General features: G+C 28.7%; 4 protein-coding genes and 1 long non-coding RNA gene across 5 annotated transcripts; 4 read left to right on the top strand and 1 right to left on the bottom strand.

Annotated features, from left to right (window-relative positions):
- Nucleotides 1-8,931: 8,931 nt before the first annotated feature.
- On the bottom strand, nucleotides 8,932-9,449 carry LOC124941278 (putative lipid-binding protein At4g00165). Its single transcript, XM_047481581.1, has one exon. The coding sequence runs from the start codon at nucleotides 9,417-9,419 to the stop codon at nucleotides 9,048-9,050; it is 372 nt and encodes a 123-aa protein (XP_047337537.1). The 5' UTR covers nucleotides 9,420-9,449; the 3' UTR covers nucleotides 8,932-9,047.
- A 1,893-nt stretch (nucleotides 9,450-11,342) lies between these two features.
- Nucleotides 11,343-11,974, top strand: LOC124943926 (flavin-containing monooxygenase FMO GS-OX3-like). Its single transcript, XM_047484382.1, has one exon. The coding sequence runs from the start codon at nucleotides 11,351-11,353 to the stop codon at nucleotides 11,972-11,974; it is 624 nt and encodes a 207-aa protein (XP_047340338.1). The 5' UTR covers nucleotides 11,343-11,350.
- A 242-nt stretch (nucleotides 11,975-12,216) lies between these two features.
- On the top strand, nucleotides 12,217-13,243 carry LOC124943925 (flavin-containing monooxygenase FMO GS-OX-like 2). Its single transcript, XM_047484381.1, has 5 exons — nucleotides 12,217-12,357; nucleotides 12,422-12,507; nucleotides 12,596-12,731; nucleotides 12,827-13,000; nucleotides 13,103-13,243. The coding sequence occupies exons 1-5, from the start codon at nucleotides 12,217-12,219 to the stop codon at nucleotides 13,241-13,243; spliced, it is 678 nt and encodes a 225-aa protein (XP_047340337.1).
- Nucleotides 13,244-19,463: 6,220 nt separating this feature from the next.
- Nucleotides 19,464-20,108, top strand: LOC124943924 (flavin-containing monooxygenase FMO GS-OX5-like). Its single transcript, XM_047484380.1, has one exon. It carries the CDS (start codon nucleotides 19,479-19,481, stop codon nucleotides 20,106-20,108), a length of 630 nt encoding a protein of 209 aa, XP_047340336.1. The 5' UTR covers nucleotides 19,464-19,478.
- A 628-nt stretch (nucleotides 20,109-20,736) lies between these two features.
- On the top strand, nucleotides 20,737-21,329 carry LOC124941281. The gene is made up of 3 exons (XR_007099630.1): nucleotides 20,737-20,873; nucleotides 20,977-21,150; nucleotides 21,253-21,329. It is a non-coding gene; the product is annotated as an uncharacterized LOC124941281 (long non-coding RNA).
- The last annotated feature ends 62 nt before the right edge of the window (nucleotides 21,330-21,391 follow it).

The following is a 21,391-nucleotide window of genomic DNA, read 5'->3' as shown; positions in this document are numbered from 1 at the left end:
TAATATATTAGGCATGTTCTTTTCTCTCATCTCAAGGATCAATTCATTGTTGCTCAAGCAATGTAAACTTATAAATAATCAATTAATTAAAGCTAATCTAATCTAATCTAATCTACCAACTTATCTAATTATTAATCACAATCATTTTCAACGCCTAGTTTATTTTATGAACCTTTGACCCTTATTTGTTTCGAAAACTTTATCGATTAAAGAACGGTGATGATTATGCAATTAATACAATAATTTCCCAATATATTTTAATAATCAATTATATAGACGGTTTTTAAATAGTTAATAATATATTGTTTGAACTTGTTCATGTCATGTTTGTTATTTTTATAACTTATGCTTGATTTTTATATGATTTTTTTTTTAAAAATAATGGTTTTCTCATGTATTTCCTAATTAATGTTTTTAGGTTAGGTACAGAGTCGGTCTCGAGTTTTGGTCTGCCCTAGATGGTATATATTTTTGTTGCCTTAAGTTTAGTTTAAAAAATTGATAAAAAAATAATAGTTTTTTAGATTTGAACCTATAACTATATAAAAAAATTTAAGTTTTTATCTAAAAGTACTAACTACAATATTTTATATTTAAAATTGTAATAAATCTAACTAAATACCTTAATATTTTATTAAATTGGATGTCCTGAGAGTGGACTGCCCTAACCCGAGGGTTTGTCGGGCTTAACCCAGGGGCCGGCCCTGGTTATGTATAACACAATTTTAGAATATTTTTATTTTTAACTGATTTATTAGATTTAGAATTTAGTGTAATTCTTATAACTTTGGTTGAGATTCATATAAATAAGAACACACTCTGACACTCTCTATATGTTTTTGTTTTATTATATGATTTATTTTTTTTCCCCTTGAAAATATTTATAAATTATATACAATTTTAAATGAATTTCTGAAATTTTATCTGCACTTTTTATTAAATAAGAAATTCTTGACAAATTATTAGAATTCTGTGGAAAATAGTGAGTTTAACACCTTAAAAAACTTCAAACTTTGTGTTGAAAAGAATAGGTTATGCACAAAATGAAATTTTCAAAAACTTTTAAAAAATTTGAATTTTTAAGAGAAAAGATTAATGTTTTTTAAGATTTATTCTAATTAATTATAGTCATTCTAAAAAGTTGTGAGAATGATTTTTTAAAAGAAATGAGCCAAAAATCCATTTTTTTCAATAATGAAACCGACTAGATATTTTTATAAATTTTATTCGAATTAATAGAAATGAGATATATTCAGCATGAAGAAGTTTTTTTTTTTTTTTTAATTTCTATTAAGTATGAAGATATTTTTTTCAAATATCTAATTCGAATATTAATTTTAATAAGACAATATTTGTAAAATATAACTTAACTAAACATATATTTATAAAAAAAAAATCAACGTTTTCTTTTACGAATTTATACTAAAATCAACCGAAATAATTATTATCTCTTGAGTAATTCACAAATGAATGATATTACATAAAGCAAAAGATTCACACAAAGTAATTCAATTTGTAATTTTATGACATTTTAATTTGACCAACATAAAACTTATATGTTCTATACTATGAACTCGAGGATTTCTAAGAAATCAAAGCCTACATGTATAAGATTATTAATTGATTATTGTTTTCTTCCCCTACAAGATTAAATAATTTAAATTGTGGAGTTTGAAAATCATATGAGTATTCTTTTCAAGATTTTTTTCATTTTAACTAATGACCCATAAATTACTAACAAATAAGTATTCCACGAGAAATTAAATGTATGTCTTAAGTTTATAGTTCTCATTATAAAAACATTCTAAAATACAAATGTCACCATTCTTTGTTTTTTTTATTTTTATGTTTACATTGCAAATTTACGTCACAATTTTAATTCACAGCAAATTCTCACATTACTCCTTCTGAATTGTGTTCATTGAGTTATTTTTCACTATAATTACATAATTAATATTAGTATAAATATGGAGTCAAGATTCCTTTTACTCCTTTAAGAAAAAAAACTTAAATTAGAAATATGAAAGTTACATGTGAATAAGACTAATTGGATTAATTAAAAATAAAAATTAATCCACCACCGTTAAGACATTTAATGTGAGAAATCTACCGTACTAATTACTAATCAGAAACCATCTTTAATTATGTCATTAAGCTTTTAATTAATAGTATATAATTTAATAATTAATTAAGAGAAGAAAAAAAAGTAGATTAAAAAATTCAATAGTGAAGATCCAATGGGTGGATAATGGACAGCAAGACAAATCTGAGCTTTTAGGAAAGTGTATTTTTTTTTATAAATATTTTCTTTTAAAAAAATGAAAAAATTAAATAATTGTATGGTTAATGCTTTACTCAACTATCTTAACCTAACCATGACTCAATCCCATGAATAAAGCTTAAAAAGCTTGAATCTCACATATAATTTAACTTTTTCTTTGTATAATTTTAAAAAATATTAGATATATATAATATTTTATAGTTAAAGTTATAAAATAATAATAATTTAACTAATTAATTATTGACTTTATAAGTTTAGTTATGAAAGAGATTTAGTTCAAATTTTAAGAAAACCATATTAGGTTAAATGACCAACAACCCTAAAATATAACAAATAAACAAACAAAAACCACAAAATAACTATAGACCTGAGTACTGAAATAAAAATAGGAGTGCCAAAACTAAATAAATAGTTTTTTTTTAATAAAAAACGACTATATAGTTAAACAACTAGATGTAAATAGTTTTTTAATTCGGTTTTCTCGATAACACTCTAAAAGTCGATATTTTTTTTAAAAAAATAATAAAATATAATATAAATTATAGTCGTTTAAACATAACGACAAAAACACGAGTGTTTTATCATTAAACACACTCCAAAACACAATGAAATTAACTATTTGGAAACAACATTAGAAACATAAGAAAAAATTGTTCATCGATGAATAAACATAATATAAAATTTAGGGTTAACAAGCTCGGAAATACTAAAAAAAAAGTTCAATAAGTTTACCGAACGCCTTCACCAATTTTTCAGAAAATATCTTCCATATCATCATAATAGCGTTGTGGAGTAAACGAATCGATCGACCGCAATCACTGAAAAATACATTAGAACAAAATAGTTCAACATAAAATAATTAAAATATCAACCCATCGACGTAATTTAATCGAGCTCGAAATTTCTATCTAAAATAGCTTTAACCTAAGATTAAGTGAGATGTACTACCTAAAAAAAATGAGATGTTTTAGTCCATTTAAAAGTTGGGCTGATAAATTTGTATATGGGTTTGACCAATTTAGTCGGCCCAGTTAACATACCGTAGTTTAATTAATGATAAAAAAGTGTGTAATTAATTAGGGCGTTTATTTTGAGAAAGAGACAAGGGAGACCAAAAATGCCAAACTTTAAGAGGACATTGCCACCTTGGGAGCATTAATTATTACTAATCCCCATGCTTAATTATAACATCAAAATGATAAATAAAAATAAAATATATTTTAAATATAAAAGTTATAACTTTTTTTTTTCAATTTCGATTAAATTTGTTTAAAATAAGAATAAATATGTCACATTTGATCTATTAAGAAGGATTTCTTCGAGAATCTGTTTAATATATATATTTTTTTTTTAAATAAAAATAACCCAAATTTCAAAGTATAATTTTACAGTCATTACATGACTAATAATAATAATAAATCATAAACGAAAAAAAGAAAAAAAAAAATATATAGATCTAGATACAACCAAGGACAGACAAGATCTCTATTCTTCTCTATGTCCTAGGAGCCATTGGAAATGAGAGATTTGGGTCCACGTGGAATCCACGTGTACATTTTCTATTCAAGTTTTTGCCGCGTGGAAATACATCCGCCATTAACGGCCTGGTTAATCTCTATACCTTGTCCTTCTTGTTGACGAGTTATAGTATTTAATTTAAATTAACATTCAAATAATAATAATAATATAAGAATAGTTCTAAATGACCAACAATTTGTTTGATATTAGTTTTTTTGAGACTCGATATCATTTTTTATAAATTCTTTCTCTAAAATCTCATTACAATTTCAGTTAGGTTATAATTTTAATCTGGTTTCCCCTTAATGACAGTTTTTGTCTGACTTGATTGGTAGTTGATCGGGGTTAAGACGATGATTGTATTTTTGTGTTTCATATCCCGATCTCATCGTGATTCTATTTCGAACATTAATAAATATAATTAAATATATAACATTATCAATATATTTATTTATTATTTATATTTATAAAAATTTTAAATTTATATTTTATAATAATATAAAATTTTAAGATATTAAAATATATATAATATTAAAAAATTTATTTATAAAATTTATAAAAAATTTATTTTTAAATATAATATAATGGTGCTAGTGGGGATTTCCTAAAACCGAACAAGATAAGAATAATAATAAAAAAAATCACCACAGTAGAATAGGGTGAGAATGACCCGATCGTCGGGTTATCATCGATAATTCTACTTATTAAATCAATTATTTTATTAACTAAAATATTATAATATTATTTTTTATCTTTATAAAATTTAAATTTTAAATATAAAAAGACATTATAGTAATTTAATAAAATAAAAATTCAATTATCCTATTTTCTCATCGAATAAAGTTTTTTTTACAAAATTTATGAAAATTTCAAAAAAATAAATTAATCCACAAGCAATCAATTTTAAAAATTATTAATTCGATTCTTATTTAAAACATCTTAAGTTGAGATGAAAACATAATTTCTGAGATAATTCTAGTTTCCAGCCTTACAAATAAAATAAAAATAATATTCAACGAAAAAATATAATAAAAAATTAATTAAAAAAAATTATTAATATTTTTTCATTCAAATCCATATTTAAATTTGGAAATGAAGTTATTGTGAATTATATTAACAAGACAAACTATAATTATTATTTTTACTCATAAATTATTTTAGTGTGATTCAAATTTTAGGATTTATTTTTATTTTCTTATTATCACTTAAAGAGAATCATTATTTAAAAAAAATACTTTAGAAAATTATATTTTAAATAATAATAATTGATTTATTACAAATTAAAACTATTAGTCTATATATATATAAAAAATGAAGAAACATATCTATTAAAAATCTCAAAATGTTGATATGACTTTTGATTAATGTCATGATCGTGAAAAATATAATGAAAAATTCATAATATATATATATATATATATATATATATATATATAGACAAACATGTTCTAAAATGAATTAGAATATTAACAAAATATTATTTGAAACATATATTGGAAAAATTGCTAAAAATATGAAAATTTCAATTTTCCTTAAACTTACCAATGTTTATTTAGTTATTATTATTTTAAATGAATAGAATTATTCCATTAATTCATATTTTTTTTGCATATTTTAACAAAAAAAATCATTTAAATATAAATTAAAACTTGAATCAGTCTTAAATTTATAGTATAAAAAACTACAAAATAAGTGTGAGCTCTAAGCAACACAAAATAAAAATACCAAAGAAAAATTATATAAAAAAGATTGAGCATTCATCGTACAACTGTGCGACGATGTGAGATTAAGATACTTGAAAATCTAAAATAAAATCTTTATAAATATTCCTTTCTAGATAAGATTTCAATGTTTTCTATATGATTTTGACTCACAACATTATTAAGTTATTGACTATTTTAAAATACTTCAACACTATTTAGGTACATACCTAAGAATTTAAGAACTTACTTGATGCTGCATGAAATATTATTGGAAACCATACCACAAATTTGTAGTTTATTTTTGAATGAATAATTTTGAATGCATTTCTCTAACATTACAAAATAAAAAGAAAATCGATATATTTATTTAATGCTATTAATTTTAAAAAGAACTGCTCAAATGTACCTCTTTTACCATCCTTTTAACAAATTTATATTGACTTAAGGGTGAATTATTTATCTGAAAAGAGTAAATTGAATTGAATGCTATCACAAGCAAAATAATGGAAGTTAGCACATATACATGAAGTGCATAACATTTATGGAATTAATTGCAAGTAAATGATAGTGTTTAAATGTAATTTTTTATTTTTTGAAATCAAAATTTATTATCTAATTAACTAATACAGTCCACAATTATTACCATTAATTTAACTTAACAAGTTATTATGTTAAAACTTTTTAAAATTTAGTCCGATATGAACATATTTTGTATAGCGGGTGGAGATTAACAAGTGGAAAATCTTTGTGGAATTATGTAATAAAATAAAATTCAATACTTTTCTTACAATAATTCAACCAAATGTAACTAAAAAGAGAAAGAAGGAAAAACTCAAAATTGCACCCATAATTAAAATGTCTTAAATCTTTCCTAGCTCATTTAGATCTTGGGTTATTTATTTTTTATGCTTTTTTCTATTTTTTTTATATACTTTCATTCATCATTTTAATTACCAACTCACTTAAATATTATTTAATTCTTATAAATTTTAAATACAAAATTATATTATAATAATTAAATCAATTAAAAATTCATGAAATAACTATTTTTTATCTAATAATATTTTTTCAATAAACCCATTAAAGTCTTAAATAACCCAACATTAAACAAGCTAGTTGACATACAACTAAACTCTCTCAATTAAATCACTGTCATTATAGCCATCAAATAATTCATTTTACCAATTAATTTTTATAAAATTTAACAAACTAAAACCCAAATAACATAATTTTTCATGAAAAAAAAAAACTCACAAATAACTAATATGGAACATGCCTATAGTCAATTAAGGTTTGACAATTTCTTAAAAGAAAAATATTTAAAAATTAGAAAAAAAAAAATTTAAAAGTGAAAAGAGACAAGGGGCACATGAATGTATGGTGTGAAGCTAGATAGATGGTAACAACCTAGGTATGTACATCAACTCGAAAAGGGTTTTCACTTTTTTACATTAAAAAAATGTTTATAGTTTGCATTTTTCTATGTAACAAAATTGGGGGGGCATTGTCTAAACAAAGACCCATAAGCCATGGATACAAGCAAAATGTCCAAACCCAAGGACAAGAGAATGAACACTTCTCCCTCTTCCTCGATCTATTCAACTCTTCACTTTCTCTCTCTCTCTCCCTTTCTTGATGTCTTCTTCTTCTTATAATCTTGACCTTCAAAACTTTTAAAGTCTTAAATTTTCAGATTCAATGCCCCCCGCCCGGATTCTTAGGAGTGCTTAGAAAGATCACTCATTTTGCAAATTTATTATTATGTCATCTATTTTATTTAAGCTTCTTACTATTCTTCTCCTTCTTCTACTCCTTTACATTTCTCTCCATGGATGCCATGCAAGAAATCTTGTTCCTACAATCTCAAACAAGATCGACAAGAACCAGGTTGGTTTTATTTAATTTAATTAGACATGTATATATATATATATATTCTTTGATTAATTTAAAATAATATATACCAACCATGATCTTGTTATATATATATATATACAGAAAACTAACAATGTATGGAAAGGAAAGATTTCATCATCATGGAATGTTCCTCATGATAAGGAAGGTGATAAACAACCAGGTTTCAACTTGGATTATTCTCCACCAAAAACACATCCTCCTATTCATAACTGATCGAAGATATATCATCCATCACTAGATCGATCGGAGTTCTGACTTGCATTAGCTTTGTTTGATGTATGAATCAGGACAATATATATAATATATATGTATATCAAGAATTTAGAGTTTTAATCACGTGATATGATTTGATTTGATTCGATTCATCGAAAAGATTGCATTAAAGTCTTGCATATTGTCTGGTCCTACTAATTTATGATCCAAATATGTGTTTAAATATCTTATAAGATGATCATGATTCATGATTCATGATCATAATAAAGTGTGTGTGAGAGAGAGAGTGGAGAGATTGAATTGTATGATCAAATATTTGGATATCATGATATTGGCAGTGAATAGTCAATTATTAGGGATGTGAGGTCAAATCAAAGTATATAATAAAACTACAAAATGGTATATCTTCGACTAGTCTTTCTTGCATTGTCTATCATCATCATATACAATATACATACATATAAAAATATACACCTTTTCATCAATCAATACATTGCTTTTTTTTTTTGCTTTTTTTTTTTTTAAAAAAAAAACAGTCAAACTACCAATTTTACATTTTTTTTACAAAAACATGGTTAATTAGAATTGTTTGATCTATGTTATTTGAGGGGTTGGTTCAAAAAAATCTGTTTGGATAAAAAAAAATGTTATTTGGATTAATTATTAAATGTAATTTTCTATTTAAAATTTAAATTTAATAAAAATTTGAGTAGGGGTAGTTTAGTAATTTAATCAATAAAATTAATAATTTGATTATTAGAATGATATGATAAGATAAAGATATAATTTTAGAAATATATATGAACAAAATCCTAAAACCCACATCAAACGAAGAATTGACTGTTCAATTCTAATTTAGAATGCTTTAAATTAAATTAAAGTTGGTGGAATAATCGATGGAGTTTTGTAAAATTAATTTTTCTAGAAAAGGAATGGAAAAAATATGTTTAAACAATATAAAAGCTGTTTAGTATTATATTTTTGAATATTAAGAAGCATGAACAACTACAATTTTTTTGGAATTTACTTTGTTTAAGATGAATTATGAACTCAAAATATTGTTTATTTGAATATTATTTAAATATAATCATAATAATGTTGATATACGTGTCATTTTTTTTTTCTTAAATAAAACCAGTTGGATGAATAGTTCAATTATATTATGTAAGAATGTATTATTTAACAAATTCTCCATCATAATTTTAGTGATACAAATTTGAATAAAAAAAATTAAAGGAAAATATATAACATGTTAAGTTGATAGAAAATAGAATGAGATTAAGAATGAAGGAAGATAATAGAGACATGAAAAATAAAATCTCAAATAATAACAAGAGTACATTGAATAAAATTCAAAATATCATCAATACGAATAAACAAGTTATTACTAACCGACTAAAAAATCAACATTTTTCTCGTCACTCACAAACAAATCCTTTGGGAATCTTTTTACCGCAAGCATTAACAACCAAATTAAGTGCAACCGGTACTTTAATATTGACCAACCCTAACACATTAGTCTTAATAGCAGTGCACAAACACAATGCAGCCTCTAAATCCGCCAACCCCTTCAATAAGCTACAACATTTGGGGCTCGGTTTTGACCCGATAACCTCACTCACCAATCCCAACCATTCTCCACAAACGCCAAACTTCAAAGTGTCTTTTGGGCATTTAGCCGAAACCTTCTTTGGAGTGGCCGGAGAACATGGAATGTTGTTGGACGATATGCAAGTGAAGAATATTACGTTGAGTAGAACTAGAAATGTAATTCGATTACGCGCATCCATTTTCGGTTTATTAATGCTAAGTTTATTTTTTTTAACAAACATAGTGTAAAATTTATACATGATGACTTGCCTTTGGAAATCTTGTATGAGTGAATTAGTGGTTGTCATTACTTTGATTGGATAAGCTGTTTTCTCATGGCCATATATATATATTTTTGGCAGCTATATTAGGATATTAGGAATTACAATCACATTTTATAATTTCACTCATAATTATTTGCTTTTTTAAAAGGAAGATGTATGCACAACTAATCTCATTTTATTTTTATATTTTCTAATAGCAAAATGGGATTATCACTAATTACCGATTTTCAAGCCAAAATAGTGAAATGTTGTTGCTGGATGCTAAAATGAAAAGCATACAAGCCCAATTGGAAACATTTTGTTGGTTTACAAAATTGAATTTTTATATTTGTTAATTGATTTTATTTCCTGACAGTTAAAAACTAATCAGTTTTTTAAAACGTTTATAATAAAAATTGAACTTTAAATATTGTCTGTTATAAATTTTGTGTACCTTGATTTACATTGTTTGATTTTTTTTTTCTTTAAAATATTTTAATTGTTATGTTTTTATAAAAAGTAAGACACATATATAAGAAAATTTAAAATATATATATGAAATTGGATATATAATTGTGATAATAATTTTCAAAACTCTCTTTTTTGGATGATCTTATCTACAATGGCCAGCTACTTTGAAAATTGAGGAAGACAACAACTAAACGATTCTCCTTTCATATCTCTTTGGAAATTTTAGCAATAAAGTTATTTAACTATAATTGTTTTTATAAACTATATATATATATAAATTTAAAATACAAATTATTTAAACACAATAACAATTTTTTTTAAAATAAATTAAAATAATGATAACATATTTGTGATAAAAAAAACAAGAAAAATATTGGGATAATGAAATAGATAAGCTCACATGTCTTGATTTAAAAGGAAATCACCCACCACGAAAAATTTATGAATTAAAAAAAACCCAATAACATAAATAATGTTTGTTAAAATAATTATTATTTTCATAACCTGAATATAAAAATTTATTTATTTAATAGCAAAATTGTCAAATTAGAGCTTGGAGACTAATTAAGATTTCAAATATTTTTTTTTCAATCCTTATAATTTTGACTATCTGTTATTAAAGTTCAAAACAATGTTTTGTTTTGAACATGTTCAAACGTCTTTAACTTATAATTTAATTATATTTATAAATAAATTAATAAAATATATGTGTCACTAATTTAACTAACAAATTTCATCGAATTAAAAGTTTTGACTATCGATTTCTGAAATTCGATAGTTAAGACCCTTAATTCGCTAAAATATTGTAGTTAAATTAATGATATAAATATTTTATTTATTTATATACCACGTACATAATAAGTTAACGACGTTTGAAACTATTAAGACAAAACTTTGTTTTTATCTTTAACAATAAGTTTTCCTACCCTCTTTTAGCTTAGTGACAATAAGAACTGGATATCCGCAATTTTTCTAAGGTCATGAGTTTAAGTCCGTCAGACGGTAAATTTTGTGTCTAGTTAAGAGTGTGTTGACGGACTATATGCTTAATCCGCGGGAATTAGTCGCAATTCAAACGAGAATCAGAACTAAGTATTAAAAAAAACAAAATAAGAAGACTTAAATTGTAAAATTTTAAAGTAGACGTGAACAACCTAAATTTGTCTTAACTTTTAAATTAAAAAAAAAAAAAAAAATCAAATTCAACACTTTCCCCAATTTGTAAAAGTAGTTTTTAAATAATATTAATATGTCTTCCTTTACAAAGACTAATTATATTATTTTTATAAATGTCTTCATTCCATATGAAAATGAATTTGACATTTGTTACATTATTAAATATTGACAAATATCTATACTTTGATATTAACAAAAAGCAATCTAAAATGGCAAACTCTATGAAGTTGGCGGTGATCGGAGCAGGCGTCGCCGGACTAGTCGCCGCCCGAGAACTGAAAAGAGAAGGCCACAAAGTAACCGTTTTCGAAAAATCGTCAAAACTAGGAGGAACATGGGTCTACAATCCCGATATAGAATCCGATCCAATTGGCATCGACCCGAACCGAGAAATCATCCATAGTAGTCTCTATTTCTCTCTTCGAACAAATCTTCCAAGAGATTTAATGGGTTTCTCCGATTATCCATTTCTGATCAGAGAAAATGGAGATCAAAGGAATTATCCGGGTCACCAAGAGTTTCTTTCGTTTTTGAACGAATTCGCAAGGGATTTTGAGATCAGTGAGTTGATTCGGTTCAACTCGGAGGTGATCGAAGTAAAACGGGTTGAATCGAACGGCGGCGGGTGGTCGGTGGAGGTCAGAAACGGTGGCGATGATGATAAGATGGGTTTATTTGAAACAGAGATTTTTGATGGTGTAGTGATTTGTAATGGTCATCAAACAATACCCAATTTGGCGAATCCTTTAGGTATTGAAAATTGGAAAGGAAAGCAAATTCATAGTCATAATTATCGTATTCCTCAACCATTCATCGATCAGGTAATTTCAATTTTATGGATTTAGTGGTCTCTTAAGCGGTTCGATTTGATGAGTTTATACACTGAAAGTTTCATCGGTTGGTTGGTTTGTTTAATCTATTAACAATCTTTTATTTATATGCTAAATGGTAAAACATAAAACCATATATGTCCACAAAGTTTACTTAGATGAGTTTTGTTACATGATAGAAATATAGAAGTAATGAAATTCTCAATCCTATATTATAACACATTTGTTATTGAAATATGAAAGTATAGGTTATAGTTATGATAGGAAATGGGCCAAGTGCAATGGACATTTCGAAAGATGTCGCAACTGTTGCTAAAGAGGTTCATCTTTCGTCAAGATCACCCAACACGATAATCTCCAAACTAAATGGCTACGATAACTTGTGGCAACATTCAGAGGCAAGCATCTTCATCTTATATATTCATTTTATAAATTCATAAGTAACATTCGATGATTAAATAGATTGATTTCAACGATGGTGAACGTGGTATTGTGATATTTAAAGACGGTTCATCAGTTCATCCAGATGTCATCTTTCATTGTACCGGGTGTGTTATTAAAATCTCTCAAATTCTTTCAATCCTCACGATTATTGTATTTTTTAAAAATCCGTAGGTAAACTTGTTTTTTTTTCAGATACAAATTCGATTTCCCATTTCTTAAGACAAACGGGATTGTGACAGTTGATGATAAACGTGTTGGACCGTTGTACAAACATGTGTTTGCGCCAGAGTTCGGCCCATCTCTTTCTTTCCTTGGCTTAAATAATTTTGTGAGTACAATATATGTCAATTAATCAAAATAAAAATTTGACACAATTTTAGAAAAGTTAATTTCTATTTGAGATGACAAAATATAAGAATGTAGGGAATTCCGTGTCGAATAATTGAGCTACAAGCGAAGTGGGTAGCAAAAGTCTTGTCGGGTTTTGCGGTTTTGCCTTCTAAAGAGGAGATGATGGAAGATGTTAAAGAATATTACAAAAAAATGGAAGAAAGTGGGATCCCTAAGCACCATACTCATCGTCTCGAATGGAAAACGGTTTTCTTTTCTTTCGATTATCTTTTAACTATTCGATATTTATGTACAAAGTCATTAATTTGATGTTGAATTTGAATATTTTTTTGTTGGTTTTTTCTGCAGAGCGAATATATAGATTGGCTTGCTACTGAAATCGGTATTCCAACTATGGAAGACAGATTGAAGCAAATGTTTTATGATATTCTTAGTTTGGTTTTGTCCCGGTCGAATTCTTCACTTGATGTCCAGCTTAGGGACTCTTGACAAGTGGATGGATTAGTATGCTTTGAAATTCGAAAAAGTGGTGGATATGGCGGGAAGAAACCTAGTTTCGAAAAGAAAAGAAATTTAAATTAATTATTGTCGAAATTGAATTTGAATAAGAATAATAAAAGTCAATAATCAAGACAATTGAAGAGTTATAATAGTTTAAATTAAAATTAAGACCAAATAAACATAATTAATTAGGATAATTATTTGATAATTAATCTCAATTAAATTAAAATTAGATCAAAATAAACAAGTTAAGATTAATATTATAGATATTTAATTATCAAATTAATTATTTATAATACCCTAAAATATATATATATATATATATATATATATATATATATATATATATATATATATATATATATATATATATATATATATATATATATATATATATAAATCAAATAAATACTTATGTTTATTTAAATATTGATAAAAATATAGCCAAAATGAATGATTTTTTTTTTTATAATTTCAAACAAGCTCCAAGGCTGAAAAATGATTATAATACAGTGTAACCGTAAATAGAAGAAACAGTTGCACAACAGACTATACAGCCTTCGGATGAACGTCCAACGAACAACATAGGAATGCATCGCCCGCTACAACGGAAGCTAAGTGCCCACCAACGCCAGATCAATTAACGCGCGCCTCAACGCCGTTAGCCCGAACGCGGACGGAACGCCCAAGCGCCAACAGATGAAAAGACGGAAAGTTGCGCCCTGACGCGCATTCACGCTTTGGCTCGAAATGATGACATTTCAGCCCCGACTTGTCTTCTTTCTCGCGACGAACATGATGAACATCGGTCGAAACTTTTAATTTTTCAAAAGTGGAACTCAACCGATACTCAACTAAATCCGATGATTCAAATGCTGAAATGATCACCCTAACATGATAATCATTTCACTTATGATCATAGGTGTAATTATGTCATAATTGGATGAGAATGATCGAATATAAATTAATAAAATCCATTAAAAGACCTTTTGTCTCGAATTTGATCCACTTGATCATCCAACCGACCTTGGTTGGCTATAAATACCCCTCCTCATGCAAGTCGAAACCAATGATTAGAATCTCAAGCCTCCAAACCAAACCTCACAGAATCTTCCATTAAAACTTCTCAAGCTTTTGAAAAATTTGGAAATTTTGTGTAAGGTTCTAAGGTTCATTTTTGGATCATCACAAAGCTTCACAAAGAGTTCGAGAGTGTTCTCTAACTCACAATAATCTTTAATTAATGTTGTAATTTAAATTGAATTTTTTACATTTCAGTTCGACCAATCTTAAATACTACTTGGTTATCTATTTTCTTTATTTGAAATCGATCCTAAGATCATTTCAAAACTTTCTGCTGAAATTAATTTTAACAAATCAAGCTTAATAAAAAAAACCTAAATTTGATTTTGAAATATTTTAAAGTCGAATTTGTATTATTGAATTGTAGTTTAAGAATTTTAATCCTAAAATCTATACTTTTTGATCAATTCTATTCGTATTGAGGTATGTTTACACAAAACCCAAAATTTCGAAAAATTTGGAAAAATCTAGTTCTTGAATTGGTTAAAATTGATATCTAGTGTTCATATTTTGGTTCTATTTGGTTCTATTTAATCCTAACATGTATAAAGAAGTTATTGGTAAACTCCTTATACCGAATTAAACCTTAAAATTTGAAAATTCAATTTTTACCCAAGAACTGTCCATACCCGATTTGATCCCCTTCCAAAATCGAATGATGTTTCGGGATGATCATGATCGTGTTCTACATGGGAAAATAAAGCCTCCCATGCCTTTGGATCGATGAATAGAGATGCATGGTGAAATCTTCAAACCTGTAGTTTGATGTTCTTAGCTTCCGACCGAGGATTTTTCTTTGGCCTAGTTTTCGACTGAGAAAACCAACCATCCTCTACGTCCGACCGAGAAATTTTGGCATACGATAAAGCACCCTTGTCTTGACTTGGTTTTCGACTGATAAAATAAATTCGCGCCTAGTATCCGACCTAGAATTTCGGCCTGACTTGGTTTTCGAACGAAAAAACCAGCCAAACATAGTCTTCGACCAAGGCTCAGTGCGCGCGACCAAGGATTCAACCTCCGCGTTGACCGGGTGCCCAAACTCGTTGACTTTGGTTCAAATTCGGCCCAAACCCGTGCGTCTGATCCGTTTTGACCCAGACACTTGCCTTAGAGCCTATTTGGTTGGGACTTTTATACACGTATACAATAGTTTTTATTGATTTTAAATTAAAAATCAACTGAAACTCTTTAATAAAATAAGTAATCTTTTAAATTAATTATTATATTTCTTCTAATTAAATTATAATTTCATTATCTTTAAATCTAAAAGATTGTTTAAATTTGATTAATAATTAATTATGTTTTGTTTTTAAAAAGTTCAATGTATATTAAAAATGATGAAAATCGTTTGAGCTCAACGACAAAAACATGACATGAAGAGAAAATAAATAAATAAAACTAAAAACTAAAACATAAAAAACATTATTCAACAGGTTATCGAGCTCGTAAGTTCTCGAGAAGAACTATTAATTCTTTGACTGACTCTATCGACTTTCCGAAATGGATCTCAGAAAGCATAATAATAATAATAATAATAATAATAACATTATAAATGATACAAATCGGATGTCTACAATAAGTGAAAGTTTGATGAATTTTTCTCAAACAAGATACTCTACCAAAAAATAATTAAGATGGTAACCCAATTATGTAGGTCTGCCATATTATCCGCATTAATCCAAATTTCCAACAACTTCCCAAAGACTTGGGGCACCACCCAATGAATTCTAGTGACATTTCACAAAAGATTCTAGATACTAGCCACCCCTTAACAATGTAAAAGTAGATGAGTTGCCGATTCAACTTCCTCGTGAAACATATGACTAACCATAATACAACCTTTTTTCTTGTACATATCATCCGTAAGAATTTTACCGTGAATAACACTCCATCAAAAAATAAGATATTGGATGAAATCTTTGACTCTCAAAAGTTTCCCAACAAAAAATTATATGAACTAATTAATGTCTTGCCAATGCATAACGTCTTGTTCAGACGGGTAGGGGTGTTTATCAGTTCGATTTTTGGGTTATTTGAGTTCGTCGGTTCGATTTATTCGAATTTTTATTTTTTTAGCCGATTCGAAAACCGAACCGAATTCGAATAAATTTTAATTAAACTAAACCGAATTTAATATTCTGTTCGAATAATTCGAATTCAAACCGAATTCATTTTTTTAGAATAAATGAGAACTAGCATAACTCAAAATAAATTGGACCAACAAAGAATTGAACCCGAGTCTGTACCATGGTAGGTGTAACGAAGGGTCGTTCAGATGCGGAATAACACGCCAAATTTTCAACTTTGGCTAACCCTTTGTCCGGCTCAGGCTCTCCTCGCAAGAACCTGATCAGCCAACTCAATACTTAGGCTTTTCTCCTAAGTAAACAAACTGCCCAGCGATGATATATTTTTATAGTAACACATAGAATATAAAGATGATAAAGAATAGCAATAAAAAGACACACACAATTACGGCCGAAGCCAACTTTAGATCTTTTTATTGATTCACACACAACCAAATGGAAATACAAGGAAATCCGGGTAGGCACAAAACCTTAGGCAAAGAATCTCTCACTAGTTCTTCTATGCCTTTAAGGTCGTCCTCTAGGCTATTTATAGCAATAGGAAACCTGGAGGCTAAGGCAACAAGCCCTTGGTTAAGTCTTCGCTGAAAAGGTCATCTAAGACTTGGCCCTCCGAAAATATAGGGTCTTGACCGGGCCATCCCGAGAAACTCGGTCGTGGCTGAGACTTGTTCAATCTTGACATAGCGCCGCACCTCTTCTCGGTCGCCAAGTGGGTCGGGGCGGGTACCGGTCCAAAACCGGCCCAAGGTCCGACTCATGGTCGAGGCCTGACCCATGCACAATGATCCGACCCCTATCTGAAACGCTCGGTCCTCAGTCTCATGCTTCTGCTTGGTCAGCTTTCCTCTCGGTCGGATGCTTACGCTAGGCTAACCTTCTCTCGGTCGAATGCTTCCTTCTCCACACTTTTCCCACATATGCTAAGGCCTCCACACGCGTGCCTCGGCATGGCTTGTCTGGTGTCCGAGCTGCTCACTTGGCTCTTTTCTAGGCACACCCTCTCGGTCCTGGCCTCCACTCAAGTTGACCAGGCCGAGAGTCAGCATTCTAGGGTTGTGACAGTAGGGTACTATGCTACCATTAAACCACTGGTGTTTTTTTCCTCTTTTATTATTAAATCTTGAATTCAAAATATTCTAATTTGATTATTTTGAACTTTTTCTTAATCTAAGTTTGGAAGAATAAATAATAAAAAATGAATTCGGTTTTCGGTTTGGTTTTCGAGTTGAAACTCAAACTCGAAAACCAATTCGAAAACAAAAATGAAATTCGAATTCGGTTTATTCGAATTCGGTCGGATATTCGGTTCAGACCAAATATTGAACACCCCTACAGACGGGGGTACTTGTTTGCGTCCTACTAAAAGTAAAATACTATTATGAGACGAACTCACCATAATGTTTTATCTCCTTCTATATCTAATTTGGCTATCAAAACCACTAGATCGAAGATCAAACATGTCCTTAACTGTGACATTCCTACATAGTCATGGAAGCAAGTTTAGGATATGTACTTTTGACACTACACCAATTGTCGTCCTAAAAACTAATCGAAGAACCATCCCCTACAATGAATCTAGATTGCCCACGAAACTTTTTCACATAGAATAAATACTCTCCACTACACCGCGCTGGATAATTAGATATTTTTGTGAACCAACTAGATCAATCGTAACTATACTTACATTTGATCATGCCCAAAGACTATTCAGTTACGTTCTAAATCTACATCACAATTTTGATAAAAAAAACCTTATTAAATGAATTAAGATCTCAAATATCTAAACCTTCTTGATCTTTAAAACATTTAGCCTTATCCCAACTAACTAAATGAAAAATGACGAGTTAGAGGATCCCCATACAAATTTACACATTATTCTCTCAATTTTCACCGCCACACTTTTGGGAAGACTGAATAAAGACATGATATATGTGTCATCAATCAAAATACACTCTTAATGAGAATTAACCGTCCCCTTTTAAGATTATTTTACTTTCCATCTAAATAGTTTACATTATATTTTAGTGATAATCGGGTTCCAAAAGACATTGGATCGTAATTTAGCACACAATGGCATACCAATGTATGTTGATGAAAGATCACCAATTTTGAACTCAACACATTTGTCAACATCATCCTTCTTCTATTTGAATTAGGATCTGAAAAAAAGATGTTTGGCTTATTAAGACTCACTCGAAGACCAGAACATGCACCGAACACCCATAAAATATCTCAATGTGTTTAAAATTCTTGTATGTAGCCTGAACCATGTAGAACGTGTCATTAGCAAAAATCAAATGTGATATTGAAAAATTATATCTTCTTGATCTACAACTCACTCCACGGATGAGTTCCGAGTTTTCTACCAACGCTGTCATTTTTTAGAGAGTTTTCATAACAATAACAAACAAAAAAGGAGAGAGTGTATCACTCAGCCTAATCCCTCGTGTAGTCTTGAAAAATCCCTGAGAACTGCCATTAACAATGACATAAAACTTAGTTGTCGAGAGACAAAATCTAATCCACCAAATTCATTTCGCATCTATTCTCATTCTGCCAATTAAATCAAACAAAAACTCCAAATTGACGTGATCAATAATAAATTATTATTATAATTAATTTTAAAATATCAAAATATATTTGTGTATAATTTTTTTAAAATATTTGACACATAAACCTAGGTTTAAAATGAGATCAAACTACAATCTTTTATTGTATAATTTAAAATGAGATCACTAATCACCCATCCTAAGAAATTTTGAATTAAAAAAATAAGAACTTAATTATTACAAAAATAATTAAAAAAAAATCAAAATTCAGAAAAAACACTTTTTTTTTCTTAACCTGATATATATAATTAAAAATAATTTTTTAATTCACTTTTCAAATAAAAAAATATTATAATTCAAAACGTTTCCCCAATTTTTAAAAGTAGTTTTTAAATAATATTAATATGTCTTCCTTTTAAGACTAATATTGACATTTGTTACATTATTAAATATTGAGTAATATCTATAAACTTTGATATTAACAAAAAGCAGTCTAAAATGGCAAACTCTATGAAGACGGCTGTGATCGGAGCAGGCGTCGCCGGACTAGTCGCCGCCCGAGAACTGAAAAGAGAAGGCCACAAAGTAACCGTTTTCGAAAAATCATCAAAACTAGGAGGGACATGGGTCTACAATCCCCATATAGAATCCGATCCAATTAGCATCGACCCGAACCGAGAAATCATCCATAGTAGTCTCTATTTCTCTCTTCGAACAAATCTTCCCAGAGATTTAATGGGTTTCTCCGATTATCCATTTCTGATCAGAGAAAATGGAGATCAAAGGAATTATCCGGGTCACCAAGAGTTTCTTTCGTTTTTGAACGAATTCGCGAGGGATTTTGAGATCAGTGAGTTGATTCGGTTCAACTCGGAGGTGATCGAAGTAAAACGGGTTGAATCGAACGGCGGCGGGTGGTCGGTGGAGGTCAGAAACGGTGGCGATGATGATAAGATGGGTTTATTTGAAACAGAGATTTTTGATGGTGTTGTGATTTGTAATGGTCATCAAACAATACCCAATTTGGCGAATCCTTTAGGTATTGAAAATTGGAAAGGAAAGCAGATTCATAGTCATAATTATCGGATTCCTCAACCATTCATCGATCAGGTAATTTCAATTTTATGAATTCAGTGCTCTCTTAAGCGGTTCGATTTGATGAGTTTATAGACGAAATGAATAACCAAATCTTTGAAGTGAGTTTGGAAAATCTCAAACCGTCTATTTTGATTTATTGGTTGGTTTCATCGGTTGATTGGTTTGTTTCATCCACAAACTTTACTTGGATGAGTTTTGTTACATGATAGAAATAAAGAAGTAATGAAATTCTCAATCCTATATTATAACACATTTGTTATTGAAATATGAAAATATAGGTTATAGTTATGATAGGAAATGGGCCAAGTGCAATTGACATTTCTAAAGATGTCGCAACAGTCGCTAAAGAGGTTCATCTTTCGTCGAGATCACCCAACACGATAATCTCCAAGTTAAATGGCTTTGAAAACTTGTGGCAACATTCAGAGGCAAGCATCAACATTTTTCATCTTATATATGCATTTTGTCAATTCATAAATAACATTCAATGATTAAATAGATTGATTTCGTCGATGATGAGCGTGGTATCGTGGTATTTAAAGATGGTTCATCGGTTCATCCAGATGTCATCTTTCATTGTACAGGGTGTGTGATTAAATCTCAATCCTCATGAATATTGTATTTATTTTAAATTGTAGCTAAACTTGTTATTTTTTCAGATACAAATTCGATTTCCCATTTCTTAAGACTAACGGAATTGTGACAATAGATGATAACCGTGTTGGACCGTTGTACAAACATGTGTTTTCTCCAGAGCTCGGCCCATCTCTTTCTTTCATTGGCTTAAACAATTTTGTAAGTAAAAAAATCTAAATTAAATAAACTTTTGACACAAACAATTTTATTTCTTTATAGTAGAGTAGATTTCACTTGTGATGAAAAATATATATGAATTTAGGGTATCTCATGTCGAATAATTGAGTTACAAGCGAAGTGGATAGCGAAAATCTTGTCGGGTTTCGCAGTTTTGCCTTCAAAAGAGGAGATGATGGAAGATGTTAAAGAATATTACAAAAGAATGGAAGAAAGTGGGATCCCCAAGCACCATACCCATCGCCTCCCATGGAACAAGGTTTTTTTTTGTTTCTTACCCTTTCATTATTTGATATTTAGGTACAAAGTCATAGATTTGATATAGCATTTATTTATTTTTCTTTTTGAATTTTATTGACAGAGCGATTATATAGATTGGCTTGCTACCGAAGTCGGGGTACCACCAATGGAAGATAGATTGAAGCAGATGTTTTATGATGTTGTAAATTTGGTTTTGTCGAATTCTTCAAGCATTGCCGAGCTTAGAGACTCTTAAGTGG

The sequence above is a fragment of the Impatiens glandulifera genome, chromosome 6 (assembly GCF_907164915.1).
Source record: "Impatiens glandulifera chromosome 6, dImpGla2.1, whole genome shotgun sequence".
In the NCBI taxonomy this organism is placed as follows: domain Eukaryota; kingdom Viridiplantae; phylum Streptophyta; class Magnoliopsida; order Ericales; family Balsaminaceae; genus Impatiens; species Impatiens glandulifera.
The sequence above is the reverse complement of the archived record's forward strand: the minus strand, read 5'-3'. Positions and strand labels throughout refer to the sequence as shown.